Raw genomic sequence first — 14211 nt, 5'->3', positions numbered from 1 at the left:
TTTGCCGACATTAGCTCCGCCGATAACGAGTGGTCACAAACAATCCGTCCGATAGTTGTCTATCGTGAGATTATCCTCGAGTTCGTCGTTCGTCCGTGCCCAATTGCTCATTGCTGCAGTCAGAATTTCGCGACAGCGATGGTACTCAATTTCGTCTCTCCTGCGCGCAGGACCAGCCTCGCGCTTGTCGCCGGTCTTCTCTTATTCGCTGTGCTGGCGGCTGCCACTGTTGACAATAGAGACAAGATTAGTGTGGGGGACCTTTCTGTACCGGAAATCGAAGACAAATTGCAGGTGATTGCGCCTTAAGTTTCTACTCGTTTGTTGTCGTTAGCAATCAGGAAATAGGGACTGACTTGCTTAGGAATGTCCACTTGTGGAAGCTCTCAATGAGCACAAGCGTGCGACTAGCCCGCCCACAGCCAGTATGATGGCGAGGCTGTTTGCAATCCTCTTCCCTGGCAGTCCCGCTGTCAATGCAATCCTGGCAACTGTGTACATCTCCGGGCCTCCCAGTATGCGTGCTTAGAAAAACCATGTCATTGCCGTGCCAAGATCTAATAGGTGCAGACTTCCTCCTGGCATTATGCCCACCGAACATTGACCCTTCGTCTCTCTCCGTCATGGTTGCTTTCGCCGTTGGAGGCCTCCTAGGTGATACTTTGTTTCATCTTCTCCCTGAGATCTTCCTAGGCGAGGACTCCCCGGAGCATGTGCGCTTCGTCATGGTCGAACCCAACAGGAATCTCCTCCTCGGACTCGGGATCATGGTCGGCTTCTTCACCTTCGTGGCCATGGACAAGGCTCTCCGCATTGCAACAGGAGGCGAAGGGCATGCCCACTCACACTCGCACACAGACACCGACAGCTCTTCCCACGGCACAACCACCAGCTCCACCACCAGCACCGCCAACACCGAGCTACGGAAGCGCAAATCCACTCCCGCCACCAAGAAAGAACCAGAAGACGAGAAAGACATCAACCCCAGCGTCAAACTAGGCGGCTACCTCAACCTCATCGCCGACTTCACCCACAACATCACCGACGGCCTGGCAATGTCCTCCTCCTTCTACGCCTCCCCCACCATCGGCGCAACCACAACCCTTGCCGTCTTCTTCCACGAAATCCCCCACGAAGTCGGTGACTTTGCGCTCCTCATCCAGTCCGGCTTCTCAAAGCGTAAGGCCATGGGTGCGCAGTTCGTCACCGCCATCGGTGCGTTCCTCGGGACATTCATCGGCATCGCGATCCAGGAGTTGGGAGGCGGGCACAGCACAGCGGCTGGTGGTGTGACGGGCTCATCGGCCGGGCTGCTGGGCACGAGTCTCACCTGGGGCGATATGCTCTTGCCTTTTACTGCAGGGACGTTCCTCTACGTCGGGACTGTGTCGGTCATCCCGGAACTGCTCGAGACGGGCAAGGATAAGGCAGTTGAGATCAAGAAGACGATTGTGCAGTTCCTGGCTGTTGCGGTCGGGGCGGGAATCATGCTTGCGTGAGTACTCGATTCCAGCATGTGGACTTTAGACTAACAATTCCGCTATGCAGGATATCCTGGGATTGAGGTGTGGTCTTTTAACCATGTGGCCGCAGCTACTAGACTGATCTTACTTGATGGGGACATGGTGATAGACTAGAAGTACTTGAAAGGATACGATACCGATGCAGTCGATAAATACCCGGCAGAAATTAAATTGCTTGAAATTGATATAGCTCCATCCATGTAGATAACCATGTAAAGGGACGTGGGGACTCCGCATGCCACAATTCTGGGCGCCAAAACTCCATCCTCCACTACATGAGATCGGAAAGATTGTATCCTAAATAGTGACAAAGTTGCGCACAGTGCGCTCTATGGGATGCATATTGCGTCGGCGCACTGAAAAGACAAAAACAAAAGGTCTAATATAACATCGTTTCCTCTGACCTTATCACTCGTTTTGGTGGTATACCTGCAAGCGTCATTAGCATCCCAAAGGTCATTTGAGGTCATCCAAAGAAGAAGAAGAAAAAGAAAAAGAAAAAGAAAAAGGTGCGGCTTACAAAATAATCTGGCAGCCCATAAACAGAGTACCCTAGCCGCTTCGCCATCTTCGCGAAGCCCTCCGTTTCGACCAGGTGGTAGAAAGGGAAGGCAGGGAACATCGCGCCGTCGCGATGCACCTCCGCCTTGACCATGAGCGCTGTGCCGCCCACGCCGTCCAGCTCGATCACTTTCTTCGGATTCGGATTAGCTGTATCGGCTAGATGAGCCATCAGCGTGCGGTAGGTCGGCATCTCGGCGTAGCCCTCCAGGAGGATCTCATCTGGGCCCATCTCCGCCGCCATGCTCTGCGCCGTACTACTATCGATCCACGAGTTGTAGTCATACGGCCGGACATCCATCTTCTTCTTCTCGGAGTTGTAGTACCGCTGGTAGCAGTTAGGGACGAGGACGGGGTGATCGTGCGCGGTGAGATCCTGGATCAGCGTCGGCGGCGTCTCGACGATATCCGCATCGAGCCAGAGAACCCAAGCCGTAGCGGGGCCGAGCGTCGTAAACAGCAGACTGTTGCGAGCGCGGCTCATCGACTCGCGGCGCGCCTTCTGGTTCGAAATCTTGTGCCGCTCCTTCTCGTCCTGCGACTGCAGGGGCGGCTCGAAGTCCTGGCGGAGGATGGAGATGCTCGCGAACCGTTTGTCGATGGGGCCGGACTGTGTCTTCGCGATGGCGGCTTCTAGTGCGGCTAGGGCTGCGTTGCCTTCTTTATTCTTCGGGATGATGAACCCGATCGAGATAAGCTCGTGCGGGTAGGTCAGTTTCACCACGTTGTCCCAGTACTCTGGCACGAAGCGGGCCATCGGCGTGAGGATCAGGATTCGTTCACCGTTGGCGGCAGAGGTGCTGGTGCTGCTGAGCTGGTTCAGGTTGTACTGCACGACCGGCGGAGGGGCCTGTTGGCCATCGTGGCGGACGGGCTGGGATTTGAAGAAGGGTTTCGTCGGAGGTGAGAGGGGGTTTTCGGCGGCATTGTCTTCGCGGCGTTGCTGCGATGTCGAAGAGGAAGAGGCGGAGCCTGCATTAACGGGGGAGGCAGAGGTTGTCGAAGGGGAGAGCACGAAGATGAAGAATCCAATGGCCAGTATGGCCGCAAGAAGGAGAGTGATTGGATTCGTGCGTCGCATTCTGCGGGCGACGGCCATTTCTGGCCGTGACGACCGGTGAAAACGAGCGAGTAGACGCAGGAATCGGTATGGTTAGGCTGCTGACGAGGATGGGAGCTGGCCCGTTGGAAGTTGGAGATGTTCGATGAGGACAAGTCGAAGGATCTGGACCAGCGGAGATGTGGGCACAGGGAGAAAATACTTAGCCAGTAATGAAGTCAATTCTCTCCGACCTGCGCCCCGACATAGCGGGATCGACAGTGAATAGGATAATTTTCGAGTTGCACGGGCTGGGAGAGTCGACTAGGGAAGGGAGCCGGTGATGATGAGAAGATGAAGCGATAGTCTGGCCTGCGCCTCCCGCCCTGACCTCACTGCGCTGTGGCCGGAAAAGAACACGCAGACCTACTTTGCAGAACCGCAGTTCAATCTCCCTCGAACGGTCGAGTAGTCGATCTTTGAGCTCACAAGTAGCCAATGAGCGTCAGAAAGATTTGCCTTCAACGTTGAGATGTGGATCAGAGTCCGGATCTCTGTTCCTACGCAAGGTATGCTGAATGCGGAAATGTTGCAGTCAAGCTGGCCTCCACCATTGTACCGCCAGCAATGACCATTATCTATCTGGCCATAAACGACGCACTAAGTCCCATTACCAATTGGTACTGGTATCTTATATTACTATATACAAATGGTCGTCTAGTCTATCATTGTTCATTAGGCCCGATTACCTGATCAATCAGGCTCACGGCAGCGACCGCATCACACCCTCAAATGCAACCAAAGCCATCGCATTCGCCGGGAATGCTCGTAAGAAGCAGGGCACAAAACCCCTCCAGTACCCTCTCCACCCTCGCTCCAGATAAACCGCCCTGGCAGCATCTTTCCACCGGTAGAACTTTCTCTCCCCATCACCAAGCGATCCGCCCATCGGGTCTGTCATCAGTCGCTGCTTGACCACATCGGACGGGTACGAGGTCAGCCAGAAGATTTGAGCTGATATACCCCCGGCCCAGAAATTAATTACTGGCGCCGACATCGCGGTGTTGTTTTTCATCCATCGCGTCAGGACGTCGTAGGAGCCCCACCAGAAGAAGAAAAATGATCGGAAGAGGATGGTCGCGCAGAGGCCGCGGTATACCCCTGCGATACCGTGAGCGCGCAGCTATGCTGCAGTCAGCCGACAATCGCCTCCAACACTCTCGAGACCTCCCAATGACCTACCAGCTTTGTTAAACAATCGATCGGCCCGCTGTACATTCGTTTTGACTTATCCGCCGCATACTGAATCTGCAGCCGCGCCTTGATATGCTCCACCGGAGCCGCTACGAAGCTGACAGTCGTACCGGCCAGGATACCGGCTATCCCATGTCCAAAACTGGGGAGCGTTTTGGGATCAGGTTGATAACTCGCAAAAGGCGTGAGAGACCTAATAGCGGGTCTCGAAAAGACGTTCTCGAGCAGTAGTCGTCGGTACAGCGTCAGGGAACCGAGCATGCTACCCCATGGATCAGACCCGGATCATCCATCGTATCGATCAGCGCCGAAAGTGTACTCACACAGAGTCCATGACCATCCAACCGACCAGCGGTGGCGTGGCTCCCTTGTACAGCCCACTCACACCCTCCTTCCGTACCGTCTGTAGCACACAATCCAAGGGCCCTTTGAAATGTCCTTCTTTACTCGTCTGTAACCGCACCTTCACCGTATCGAAACTGGCACACGTCCGTCAGTCATAGAAAAATGTAATAGGAGTAATCGTGTCACGCACGGATGCCCAACTATACAATGAAACAACTATCAGCTCCGTCCTTAACAGCCCAAATAAAACCCGTTCTACACGAGGCGGGAAAAGAAGATGCACATACCACTCAACTTTGCAATCCCCGAAAACACACCTGCTACAAAACCCTTATAGTCGCTCCTCTTCCCGGTCGAAACCGTCCCACCGGGGACCACGCCGGGTGCGCTCTGGCTTCTGCTGCCCATATCGCCGGGGACCTTTGCGTCTACCGGGGGAAGCAACGCTTCAACTGACGACATCTATGTGAACTCAGGTTCCCCGGAGTAATACTCAAGGTCTACAGTCCGCGTTGACAATGTGATATGTGCGGCAATCCGACTGATGATTGAGAGGTACAATATTTGAAATCCGCGGCGATATCGGAGATCCGGCGTTTGGAGAGTCCCATCGAGCGTGGTGCTCTACTAGAGGTGAAGACTGAATCGACGGTTCGATCGAGTTTGGGGTCAGTAAAGGCAGAGATAAACTTCGATTGCCCATTGCAGGAACGGAGCAACAATAATCGACCAAGTAGGAAGGGAGATCAGATTATAAATTTCAATGCGGTTGCTTTGCGCCCCACAGATCTGTGGGAGTGGATTTCGGGGAGAGATCGCCCAGCTCCGGAGAGCAACTCAAGACTTAGCGGTCTCGGTCGGCCGATCTCGCATCAAATTATCCGATGTCAACTACGGAGTACTCCGTAGACTAACTACCTACCTAGATTTGACCAGTTTGCTCTTAATCGACGCACAGTGGAGCCATTAAAGTAAAACCAAGTCAAGTGGCAGTCTGAGAATCTCTAACAATTGACTATTCTAGCGATAATCCGTCCTTTCAAGACGCAATATGTAAATACAGGGCAGAAGCAAAGGTCCCTGCGATCAGCCGAAGCGAAGATATGAAGACAGAGGTAACATGAGAAATTCTAAGTGTCGTCCCTTTTGCATCCAATTGCAACATCACTCTTGAGTCGAGCAGGACAATCTGTTGCGGCCATGGCTGATTTTATATGGCTGACTTTACAGGAGACAGAATATAAGAGAAGTGCGAGTCTGGATACCACAGCTGAGATGTCAAATGCATTAAATCAAGGTTGTATGGGGTATAAAATGAATGCAAAATGATGCAGGCTGAATTGAGCTCTTATGCGGGGAGCCCATCTGATAGATGTGAGTTGATGGGAAAGTTGAGAAAGAATGAAAAGATGCCAGCCTCCATCCTGGAAAACCGGCCAGGATATGGAAGACGGCATCTACAAAAGAGAAACGGCATTGATCACCAATTTTTGGAGCTCTTTCGCGATTTCTGACGATCTCGTTCGACTTCGCGAGCGATGAGCTTCTCAACCAGATCTGGCGCAGCGCTAGAGCTTTGGGAGTCGCTCGACGAAAAGTCTGAGCTCGTTGCACCAATGGTCAAGTAGCCGCCGGTCTCCTCCAGAGCCAATGGAGTCACAGGTCCCGGGCTGCGTAAAGGGTCTAGCCTTGGGGCAGAGGGACTCGGCGAGAGCGGCCGAGAGGGTGCCCTGGAAAGAGTGGCGCTTTCCACCAATTCTCCGTACTGTCTCAGCGTGTCCCGAGAGCCTGACGAGGTCCAGTATGACTGCTGTCGGGAATGCCGGGGCGACGGAGGCTGTGCGGTTAAACTCTGGGAGTTGTTCGAGGGCTGGTAAACAGCGGGATGGAACCGAGGCAGGCTGCCGAGATGGAATGCTGGCACCGACTTGGCTGAGTTGTGAGGGCGAGAGCGTGTGGGCTGTGGAGACGCGGAGCGGGTCGAGGGTGACATGCTGGGCGACATGACTGGTGAATAGAATGAGGAGCTATCGGAACGCATTCTGGTGGATGGTCGGTGGTATGAAGGGCGGTGATAGCGGTCACTGTCCAGCCGCGACAAACTCTCACGGTTCCTCCAAGACTTGGACTGACCAGACTGCGGGAAATAATCCTTTTCAAAACGCCCCGTCAACGGGGTGACCGGCAGATCTGAATCGTAAGGACTGCTCGGCGGTTTTGGTATGGGAATTGGACGCGAGGTAGAACGGCTGAGGATGACAGTATCAGACAATTCTGAGATTTCCGAAGCCGGTGAACGAGGAGACAGCGGCGACGGTGGACTATATGTGGACGAGGTAGCCGTCAGGTCACGCAAGGACGATAAGGAGACTCGAATGGGATGACCGTGCTTGGCAATCAGGCTTTCCAGTTGATGTCGGGCTGAAGCTGCTGAAGGACGATGCGAGGGCGACCAGGAGGAAGGTGAGAGGTTGGCTAAGAGGACGCGATCAGCAAGAATCACCAGAGAAATGAACCAGACATGCCACACGTGTACGGTGGAGATCTGGAGGTTGATATCGATGGTGCCAACACAAAGGGGGGAGTAAGCAAATCATTAAAAGGGGACAAGATGAAACGCGGACGGTCCGCATCTAATGATGCCAATAAGAGCAATGGATAGTCCGCTAGGAAGGGGAGACAGGTGGAGAAGAGGGGTAAAAGTGGCATTTGTATGGTCGGATGGTGTGGGTGTCGGAATGCTCTTGAAGGTAGACACACAGAGTATAGAAGCAAACAGGCAGTTACTTACTGCTGAGCAACGGGGGAGAATGTATCGAGCTGCAGGAGGACGGATAGAGAGAAGAGGATGAGGACAAGGAGGCCGAGAAGGAGGATGGTGGAGAGGCTGCCATTGATTTTATCCTTTTCCTTCCCAGGCGAGGATAGTTCTGTCCCTGGACGCGGGAGAGAGGAGCCCACATCAGCGTGCTTGCCCAACTTGGTAAAGGGTGGAGAGAGACGGGAGATAACAACAAGGAAGAATAATAGAACCAGGCAAAGAACGGGTATCGAAATGATCTCCTTCTGGGGTGCCCCGTTTCTTCTCAGAATCCCCAACAGCCGACACAATCTTGAAGAAGACGGACTTTCTTGACTTGGTAGGGAGAGACAGAAGTGCTCGGTAGGTACTCCATACAAGGAACCTAGTGCAGTGATTCGATCATCTTGCGGGCAAGCGATCAAAGAGAGATCACAAAGCAAAAAAAAGGTCACCAAGTTTCCTGACAACAAAACAATTCGTAACATGGCGTCATTGGAGGAGCTGCGGGTACTCCGTAGAAAGGCTCAAACCAGTAGAAGAGTTGGACGGGCGGAGGTATGTCACGGTACGGTACGGTTACCGCCCATGGTACCACCCTTGAGCCCCGGGTATTGGCGGGTTTGCGCCCACTCTTTGCCCAGTCCAGCGTGCACCACGCAAGGGGTAAAGCTAAAAAAGCAAAAGAACAAGGACACGCATGCTTTCTCCCAAGGCAGATAGAGAGTCACAAAGGTAGTAAGGGGTGTTTCAAGGCAGGATACAGCGCGTGCAGAGTAGTGCAGAGTAGAAGACATATCTCACTCACCTGCGACATGATTTCCGTCCTGAGTCAAATGATCCTGGCAAATGGGAACCAAAGCGGGCCCAACTTCCTTATCCCAATCGCTGATTGGTTGTTGATTTAGCAAGCATCCGACGGACGCTATTTTCAGGTCGTTTGCCGTACGAACCGAAACTAGGAAAGACAGTCAAAATCAAAAACCATGCGATGACGCAGTCCAGAAAATTTGTGGCTTGGAAAATGATGGTATGAAAGGGTTGAGCAATGACGACCTGCCAGGAGGACGAGCGGTTTTGCAATCGAAATGATATGCAAAGGTGTGGAAGATCCGTTGTCAGTGGCTTGTTAGGAAAGGTAGAGACGACACATATGTCAGGTCGTACGTGGTCAGATGCAGGACGACGAATGAGGAGATTAGTCAACTGGAACTGTCAGACGCAGCGACAAGATGGCTTGGATTAGGCATCAGCGAGACAGTGTAGTGCACTGTCTTTGTAAGGACAGGACGGAAGAAAGAGAGGACTTAGTAATAGCAAGATGTGACAATCTTATCCGAGAGCCAAAGAGATTCTACAGACCGTCTGAGCCAACGGAACGGGGTGAGCTCTGTCCTTAAGAGCTAATCGGTTGCCTTCAGGAGTCGGGTTTTGTCTACACCATTCACCAGGTTTCTCAGATAAAAGGAGCATTGTAACCACACGCGCAAGCAGCGGGTGACCCCGAACCCTACTTATTGAGCTAAAATAGGTGTGGAAAAAAACAGGGCAGGGGCAGTCATCACAAACCGTATCACCATAAGGGAGTATGAGGACTCACTTAGGAATTATGCTGGACAGCCGGATGGCTGTGGATTTTACTGGATTAGGACATGGATTGAGACCGTTTCCCACCATCAAAAGGAGCCTAGAAACTGAGAGTGGAACATGGTCGATCTGCCGGGGTCAACAGCGAAGGTGACTGGCGGATGGGCAGTGCTGGGCTTCACCTCTTACTAGTACTAGTTGCGACCTACTTCTTGAAGGTAGGTGGGCAAGGAGCAGTGAGTAATGCTGAATAAATAGAACAATGAGTATAGACAGGGTTCAGTACCGCTATTAGTGTCGGTGCGAGGTTTCCATTCTGACGCTGGATTCAGTTCTTGAATACGCCATAGTTGACTCATGGCAGACAAGAGCTCAGTCCATACAAGCACCTCTGAAGATCCAATCAAATCAACTTTATCGACGACACTAGCTCCTGAGTTGAGTCAGGGAAGCGGAGAATCGATTAACGTAATCGGTAAGCGAGCGGATCACGCAACCGAGCGGATCACCATACCATAGAATTTGGCCGCGGCCGAAATTGGAGGCTATTTTGAACCCCTAAAACATGATTTTATTACTAAATCTAGTTATTCTTGCGCTGCGGACATTGCAATCGCCTATGGCCTAGAATATGGCAGTCACTGCAGCGTGGGGGTGCCCGTTGAGGGCGTTGTTCTGTATCTACTACCTGCTCTGGAGGGATAGTTGGGATAGCTTCAGCAGCCTGATCCCTGCGTTGAATGATCTCCTGCCCTTCCTGGATAGATAATCCCACTGCAGTTTCTATCTGCCGCCTAGATCGCTTCTGCTTTTGAAGGTGCTTTTCATGTGCAGCACGTAGATCATGATTTTCCTTTGCAAGAAGGGCAGCGTTATTCATTGCCATCTCACACCCCTTGATAATCTGACCTAGCACAGCCTTTGTAGGGGTAGGAGGGCTGTATGTACGCTCCCTAAGTAGCTTCTTAAGTGTAGTTTCCTGCTTCTTCAGCTGCTTGAGATTGTAAGGTGTTTTTGGGACAGAATTAGTTGATCGGCTGCCTGGTGGTGTAGGTGTTCTAAGCTGGATATTAAGCTGACTGAGCACCCGATCTGGATTCAGTGGTATTAATCCAGTTGCTGAAAAGCCACTTTTAATATTATCTGCTGAAAAGATTGCCGTACGAGCTTGTGGATAGGCCTCAAGGAAATCAAACTTGTCAATATGGTTGAAACCAAGCCGCATCTTATCCTCAATCAAGCGGCCATACGCACGCTTAAGAGGAGAGAAACAGCCAACATCTAGAGGCTGGAGGAGATGTGATGAATGTGCAGGCATGCAGATTGGAATGATATCATTCTCAGTGCAGATTTGATCAAACTGTGGTGTTAGATGGCTCCCATGGCCATCAAGAATTAATAGTCGATATCTACCAGTTGTACGACTGGTAGTAGCAGGAATAAAGACTTTTTGAAGCCATCGTAATCCAATCTGATCAGTCGTCCATCCATTCTCACTGACCTCGATCCGCCAGTCTGCTGGTAAGGCTGTATCTTGATACCAGCCCTCAATAAGGACCTTTCCCTTGAAGATAATGCATGGTGGAAGCACCCAGCCAGTAGAGTTAATACACTCTATAGAGGTAACCCATTCGCGGTTCCCTGGCTGGATAAGGAAGGGCCGACTAAGCATCTCAGCTCTTGTAACTACCTTAGCAGTAGCTACTAAGCCCATTGCAAAGCCAGTTTCATCAAAGTTGTAGATATCTTCCAGTGTAATCCCATGCTGCATTATTGTGATCTGGACACGATTGAACCATTCCAGGATAATCTTTGGGTCTTCACATTTAGCACGCTGGTGGTTATAGCGCCTAGAGAATCGGGTTTTGATCTCATCATGCCGATTAATGAAGTTATATACCCATTTCTCTCCAACAGTCTGGGTAGGAGTTGAACCACGCTGCGCAAGCAGGATATTCGCCATTTCTCGTACATGGGACGGTCGGGGAGCCGCTCCACGTTGATCCATAGATAGAATCCATCTAATAAGTGAATCCTCTTCATTCTGAGTCATTTTATGGCCATTTGCGCGTAATTCAGCTCGAAAAGTATGCCCCTTTAGGCGCCGCTGGAGGGTAGTATAAGGCACATTATAGACACGCGCAGCTTCACGAATATTGAGAATTTCCTTATTTTTCAAAGCTGATACTGCAAGTAGGACCCTTCCCTCCTGCTCAACTGAATTTTTTGAGTTTATACGCGCTTTTGGTGGCATAGTGGCTGGCTGAGCACTGCAGCTTTTGAAATAGAAGTCAAAACACGTTTGGTGATCCGCTCGGTTGCGTGATCCGCTCGCTTACCGATTACGTTACTATTTGCTTTTCCGAAGACAGTCTTCCTATCGAGCGCATTATGGCTCTGATCACTACCATCGAGCGTAGCTAGATCATCCACCAAGCAGGGCGATCAGCCGACTCGCCCAGCTCCAATAGCATGATCCATGCCCACCTGAGCGTCGTCAAAGTCCGAACCCTTCGGATTTCTCTCTGTTAGTTCACCCCTCTAGTGCATCATGTTTCAAACAAGCCCCAGTAGTCATGAGCGGATGACTGTTCCATGTATCTGAGAGACGAGCGATGACCAACGTGGTTCATTGCCACCGTATGTCCTGGGGAATGATACCCGACACGGAAACAAATGCGAAGGCAACTTAACAGATATCCATCTACTCCGTACCTGCGACGGGATACTTATTGGGTTGTACTCGAGACTGATCGACTACTCTCTGTCTGAGTTGAAGTACTCCTGATCCCTTACTGAACGATGGGTGTGATTGGCAATAGACTCTACCCCTCAGCCTTCATGACTGGGAAACTCCCCTGCATAAATTAGCTCCATCATACAGTTGACTGAACGCGCCAATCCGCTGCTCTTTTCCCAGATCCCAACGAATCAATCATAGCCTTGCAGCCGTTCGAGCGAAGCTAAGCCGTGCGAAGCAGGGTGGGCAATGCAAGACATTTGCGTCGTCTCGCATCCAGTCTCGTGCCGTACATAGCTCCCTCTTTCTATTTTAGCACGATCCCGATCCGGCTTCTGCAGAAACCGGCACATCATACCGGCCAGTCATCCTGATTTGATCCCTGGACGGGTTCTCGCATGACCTAGTGGGCGTGGTGACTGCTCTGGCCGGCTGAGCACTATCAGTGAGTATCCTGCCTTGCAGCGGAATCTTACAAGTGATTACCTGGTTGCTCTGGGCTCTAGACAGCCGTCTGGCTCTGGAGGCGGTTAGGCTCCAGTATTGTGGAATTTTTACTGCATGCTGCAGGTCAACGGCTGCCTACTGCAGGTGCTGACATATGCGCCAGTGGGGCACCGCATCCTGGTCCTTGAGCCAGCCATATTATTGACAGGCTTCTAGGATGATTGTGATACTTTAAGTGATCAGGGATGAGCTTTAGGGCCATATGTCATTATGTTATTGGAAGATGGAACACATCTGGTCCCGGATAGCAAGACATTAGGTTTGAGGAAATAGTCTACAGTAGTTGGAAACTAGTGGTGGCCTATGACCTTCTTAGGTTGATACAGATCGTCAATACTCTTGATCTCCTCCTCGGTGAGCTTGAAGTCGATTGCTTGAATCGCCTCATCGACTCTCTCCTTCTTGCTCAAACCCACAATCGGCGCGGTGATGAATGGCTTCGATAACGACCAGGCAAGACTCACTATGGTCATCGACACACCGCGTTTATTGGCAATCTCCTCTATCGTCTCACTGATCTTCTTGTCCGTTTCGGTAAACGGTTGGCCCATTACTTTGCCATTCAGCGATTTCCCCCGCGTGGTTTCCTCAAACGCTTTCCATGGCCGGGTCAAGAAACCCATCGCAAGCGGACTCCACGGTATCGCACCCATCCCGAACTTGGCGCACGCAGGGAACATCTCCCGCTCCTCCTCCCGGTAGATAGGGTTGTGGAAATTCTGCATGGAAATGAACTCCGTCCATCCGTTCATACGCGCCGTATACTGATACTCCAGCAGCTGGTGCGCCCACATCGACGACGCCCCGATATACCGCACCTTACCCGACTTGACGACATCATGTAACGCCTCCATCGTCTCCTTCACAGGCGTGTTGGGATCAAACCGGTGGATCTGCAGCAGATCAACATACGGCAGATCCAACCTCTTCAGGCTCGCCTCAATACTATCGAAGATATGCTTCCGACTGAGCCCGTACTCGTTCACGTAGCCGGCATTGTCGCGTTCCTCGTTGGACAGGAAAAGGGGATACTCCTTGTCGCGACCGACGGGCGCCCACACCTTGGTCGCGATGACGATGTTTTCGCGCCGCCAGTTGTATTTCTTGATCGCCTTGCCGAGAATCACCTCCGAGTCGCCATTCGAGTAGACGTTGGCCGTGTCGAAGAAGTTGAGCCCCGATCGGTAGGCGTGGTCCAGCACGGGGAGCGCGTCTTCTTCGCCTAGTGCCCAGTCGAAGCGTTTCTCGGGGCTGCCGTAACTCATGCAGCCCACGCAGATGGGCGAGACGCGCAGCCCGCTTGATCCAAGTTGGACGTACTTCATTTCGACACTTACCTGGTGTTTTGTGCTTGTACCCCTCGACGAGGTCGCCCTAAAGATAGCTAATATACCATTGGATCTCCGGACGGCCGGACTTAGGCACTCGTGTTATGTCCTATTTCCGATATTGCCCAGATTGTCATCATCCTCTTCAGTTCTCCTTGCGCAAGAAACGGGGAATTCAGATATTCCCCTGCTTTCAAGCCGCCAATGAAGCAAGCAGTACAGCCCACTACTGCAATCGCGGGTAATTAGTGCGGCGTGAGCGGGGTAGACAGAGGCCATTTATCCAGATTGCAGCATGCAGAACGCACAGCTGTCGGTTCCTAGCTTACTCAAACACTCCATTCTGGGATAGGAGCACTCGAGGATCAAGTAACCTGCTATAATCATTTGCCGAAGTAACCCCGCGTATACTTGCAGTTGCTCCAGGACGTTCACCAAAACATCCAGGTCGTCTACATCTACTGTACTGCCTCGCAAGTGCTTCTTCCGAGAAAAATTCAATACAATGTAGATGTAGATCCTAACCT

The 14211-nt window shown here is 51.8% G+C and overlaps 7 protein-coding genes across 7 annotated transcripts; 1 reads left to right on the top strand and 6 right to left on the bottom strand.

Moving 5' to 3' along the window:
- Positions 1-33: 33 nt before the first annotated feature.
- AFUA_2G01470 (uncharacterized protein) lies at positions 34-501 on the bottom strand (the record flags this gene model as incomplete). The annotated part of the gene is made up of 2 exons (XM_744190.1): positions 34-198; positions 421-501. The coding sequence occupies 2 exons, from the start codon at positions 499-501 to the stop codon at positions 34-36; spliced, it is 246 nt and encodes an 81-aa protein (XP_749283.1).
- A 35-nt stretch (positions 502-536) lies between these two features.
- On the top strand, positions 537-1499 carry AFUA_2G01460 (Zn(2+) transporter YKE4; the record flags this gene model as incomplete). The annotated part of the gene is made up of 1 exon (XM_744189.1): positions 537-1499. One exon carries the CDS (start codon positions 537-539, stop codon positions 1497-1499), a length of 963 nt encoding a protein of 320 aa, XP_749282.1.
- Positions 1500-1989: 490 nt separating this feature from the next.
- AFUA_2G01450 (mannosyltransferase complex subunit MNN9) lies at positions 1990-3183 on the bottom strand (the record flags this gene model as incomplete). Its single annotated transcript, XM_744188.1, has 1 exon — positions 1990-3183. The coding sequence occupies one exon, from the start codon at positions 3181-3183 to the stop codon at positions 1990-1992; it is 1194 nt and encodes a 397-aa protein (XP_749281.1).
- A 612-nt stretch (positions 3184-3795) lies between these two features.
- Positions 3796-5499, bottom strand: AFUA_2G01440 (uncharacterized protein). The gene is made up of 5 exons (XM_077804035.1): positions 5010-5499; positions 4913-4922; positions 4701-4856; positions 4366-4639; positions 3796-4306 (listed from the first exon to the last, which is right to left on the bottom strand). Exons 1-5 carry the CDS (start codon positions 5182-5184, stop codon positions 3887-3889), a joined length of 1035 nt encoding a protein of 344 aa, XP_077660201.1. The 5' UTR covers positions 5185-5499; the 3' UTR covers positions 3796-3886.
- Positions 5500-5644: 145 nt separating this feature from the next.
- Positions 5645-9319, bottom strand: AFUA_2G01430 (uncharacterized protein). The gene is made up of 3 exons (XM_744186.2): positions 8476-9319; positions 7514-8410; positions 5645-7197 (listed from the first exon to the last, which is right to left on the bottom strand). Exons 2-3 carry the CDS (start codon positions 7683-7685, stop codon positions 6203-6205), a joined length of 1167 nt encoding a protein of 388 aa, XP_749279.1. The 5' UTR covers positions 7686-8410; positions 8476-9319; the 3' UTR covers positions 5645-6202.
- Positions 9320-9692: 373 nt separating this feature from the next.
- AFUA_2G01420 (uncharacterized protein) lies at positions 9693-11363 on the bottom strand (the record flags this gene model as incomplete). Its single annotated transcript, XM_077804034.1, has 1 exon — positions 9693-11363. The coding sequence occupies one exon, from the start codon at positions 11361-11363 to the stop codon at positions 9693-9695; it is 1671 nt and encodes a 556-aa protein (XP_077660200.1).
- Positions 11364-12646: 1283 nt separating this feature from the next.
- Positions 12647-13681, bottom strand: AFUA_2G01410 (aldo/keto reductase; the record flags this gene model as incomplete). Its single annotated transcript, XM_744184.1, has 2 exons — positions 12647-13387; positions 13418-13681. The coding sequence occupies 2 exons, from the start codon at positions 13679-13681 to the stop codon at positions 12647-12649; spliced, it is 1005 nt and encodes a 334-aa protein (XP_749277.1).
- Positions 13682-14211: the final 530 nt, after the last annotated feature.

This window comes from Aspergillus fumigatus, chromosome 2 (genome assembly GCF_000002655.1).
Source record: "Aspergillus fumigatus Af293 chromosome 2, whole genome shotgun sequence".
Taxonomy (NCBI): Eukaryota; Fungi; Ascomycota; class Eurotiomycetes; order Eurotiales; family Aspergillaceae; genus Aspergillus; species Aspergillus fumigatus.
This window is presented reverse-complemented; position numbering and strand designations above follow the sequence as displayed.

Coding starts and splice junctions, on each gene's coding strand:
- AFUA_2G01440 (XM_077804035.1), bottom strand. CDS start 5,184: ATGTCGTCAGTTGAAGCGTTGCTTCCCCCGGTAGACGCAAAGGTCCCC. Junction 4,640..4,700: donor TGGATGGTCATGGACTCTGT/GTGAGTACACTT, acceptor TCCATGGGGTAG/CATGCTCGGTTCCCTGACGC. Junction 4,307..4,365: donor TCGATTGTTTAACAAAGCTG/GTAGGTCATTGG, acceptor ACTGCAGCATAG/CTGCGCGCTCACGGTATCGC.
- AFUA_2G01430 (XM_744186.2), bottom strand. CDS start 7,685: ATGTGGGCTCCTCTCTCCCGCGTCCAGGGACAGAACTATCCTCGCCTG. Junction 7,198..7,513: donor TTCTCCCCCGTTGCTCAGCA/GTAAGTAACTGC, acceptor GCGTCCTCTTAG/CCAACCTCTCACCTTCCTCC.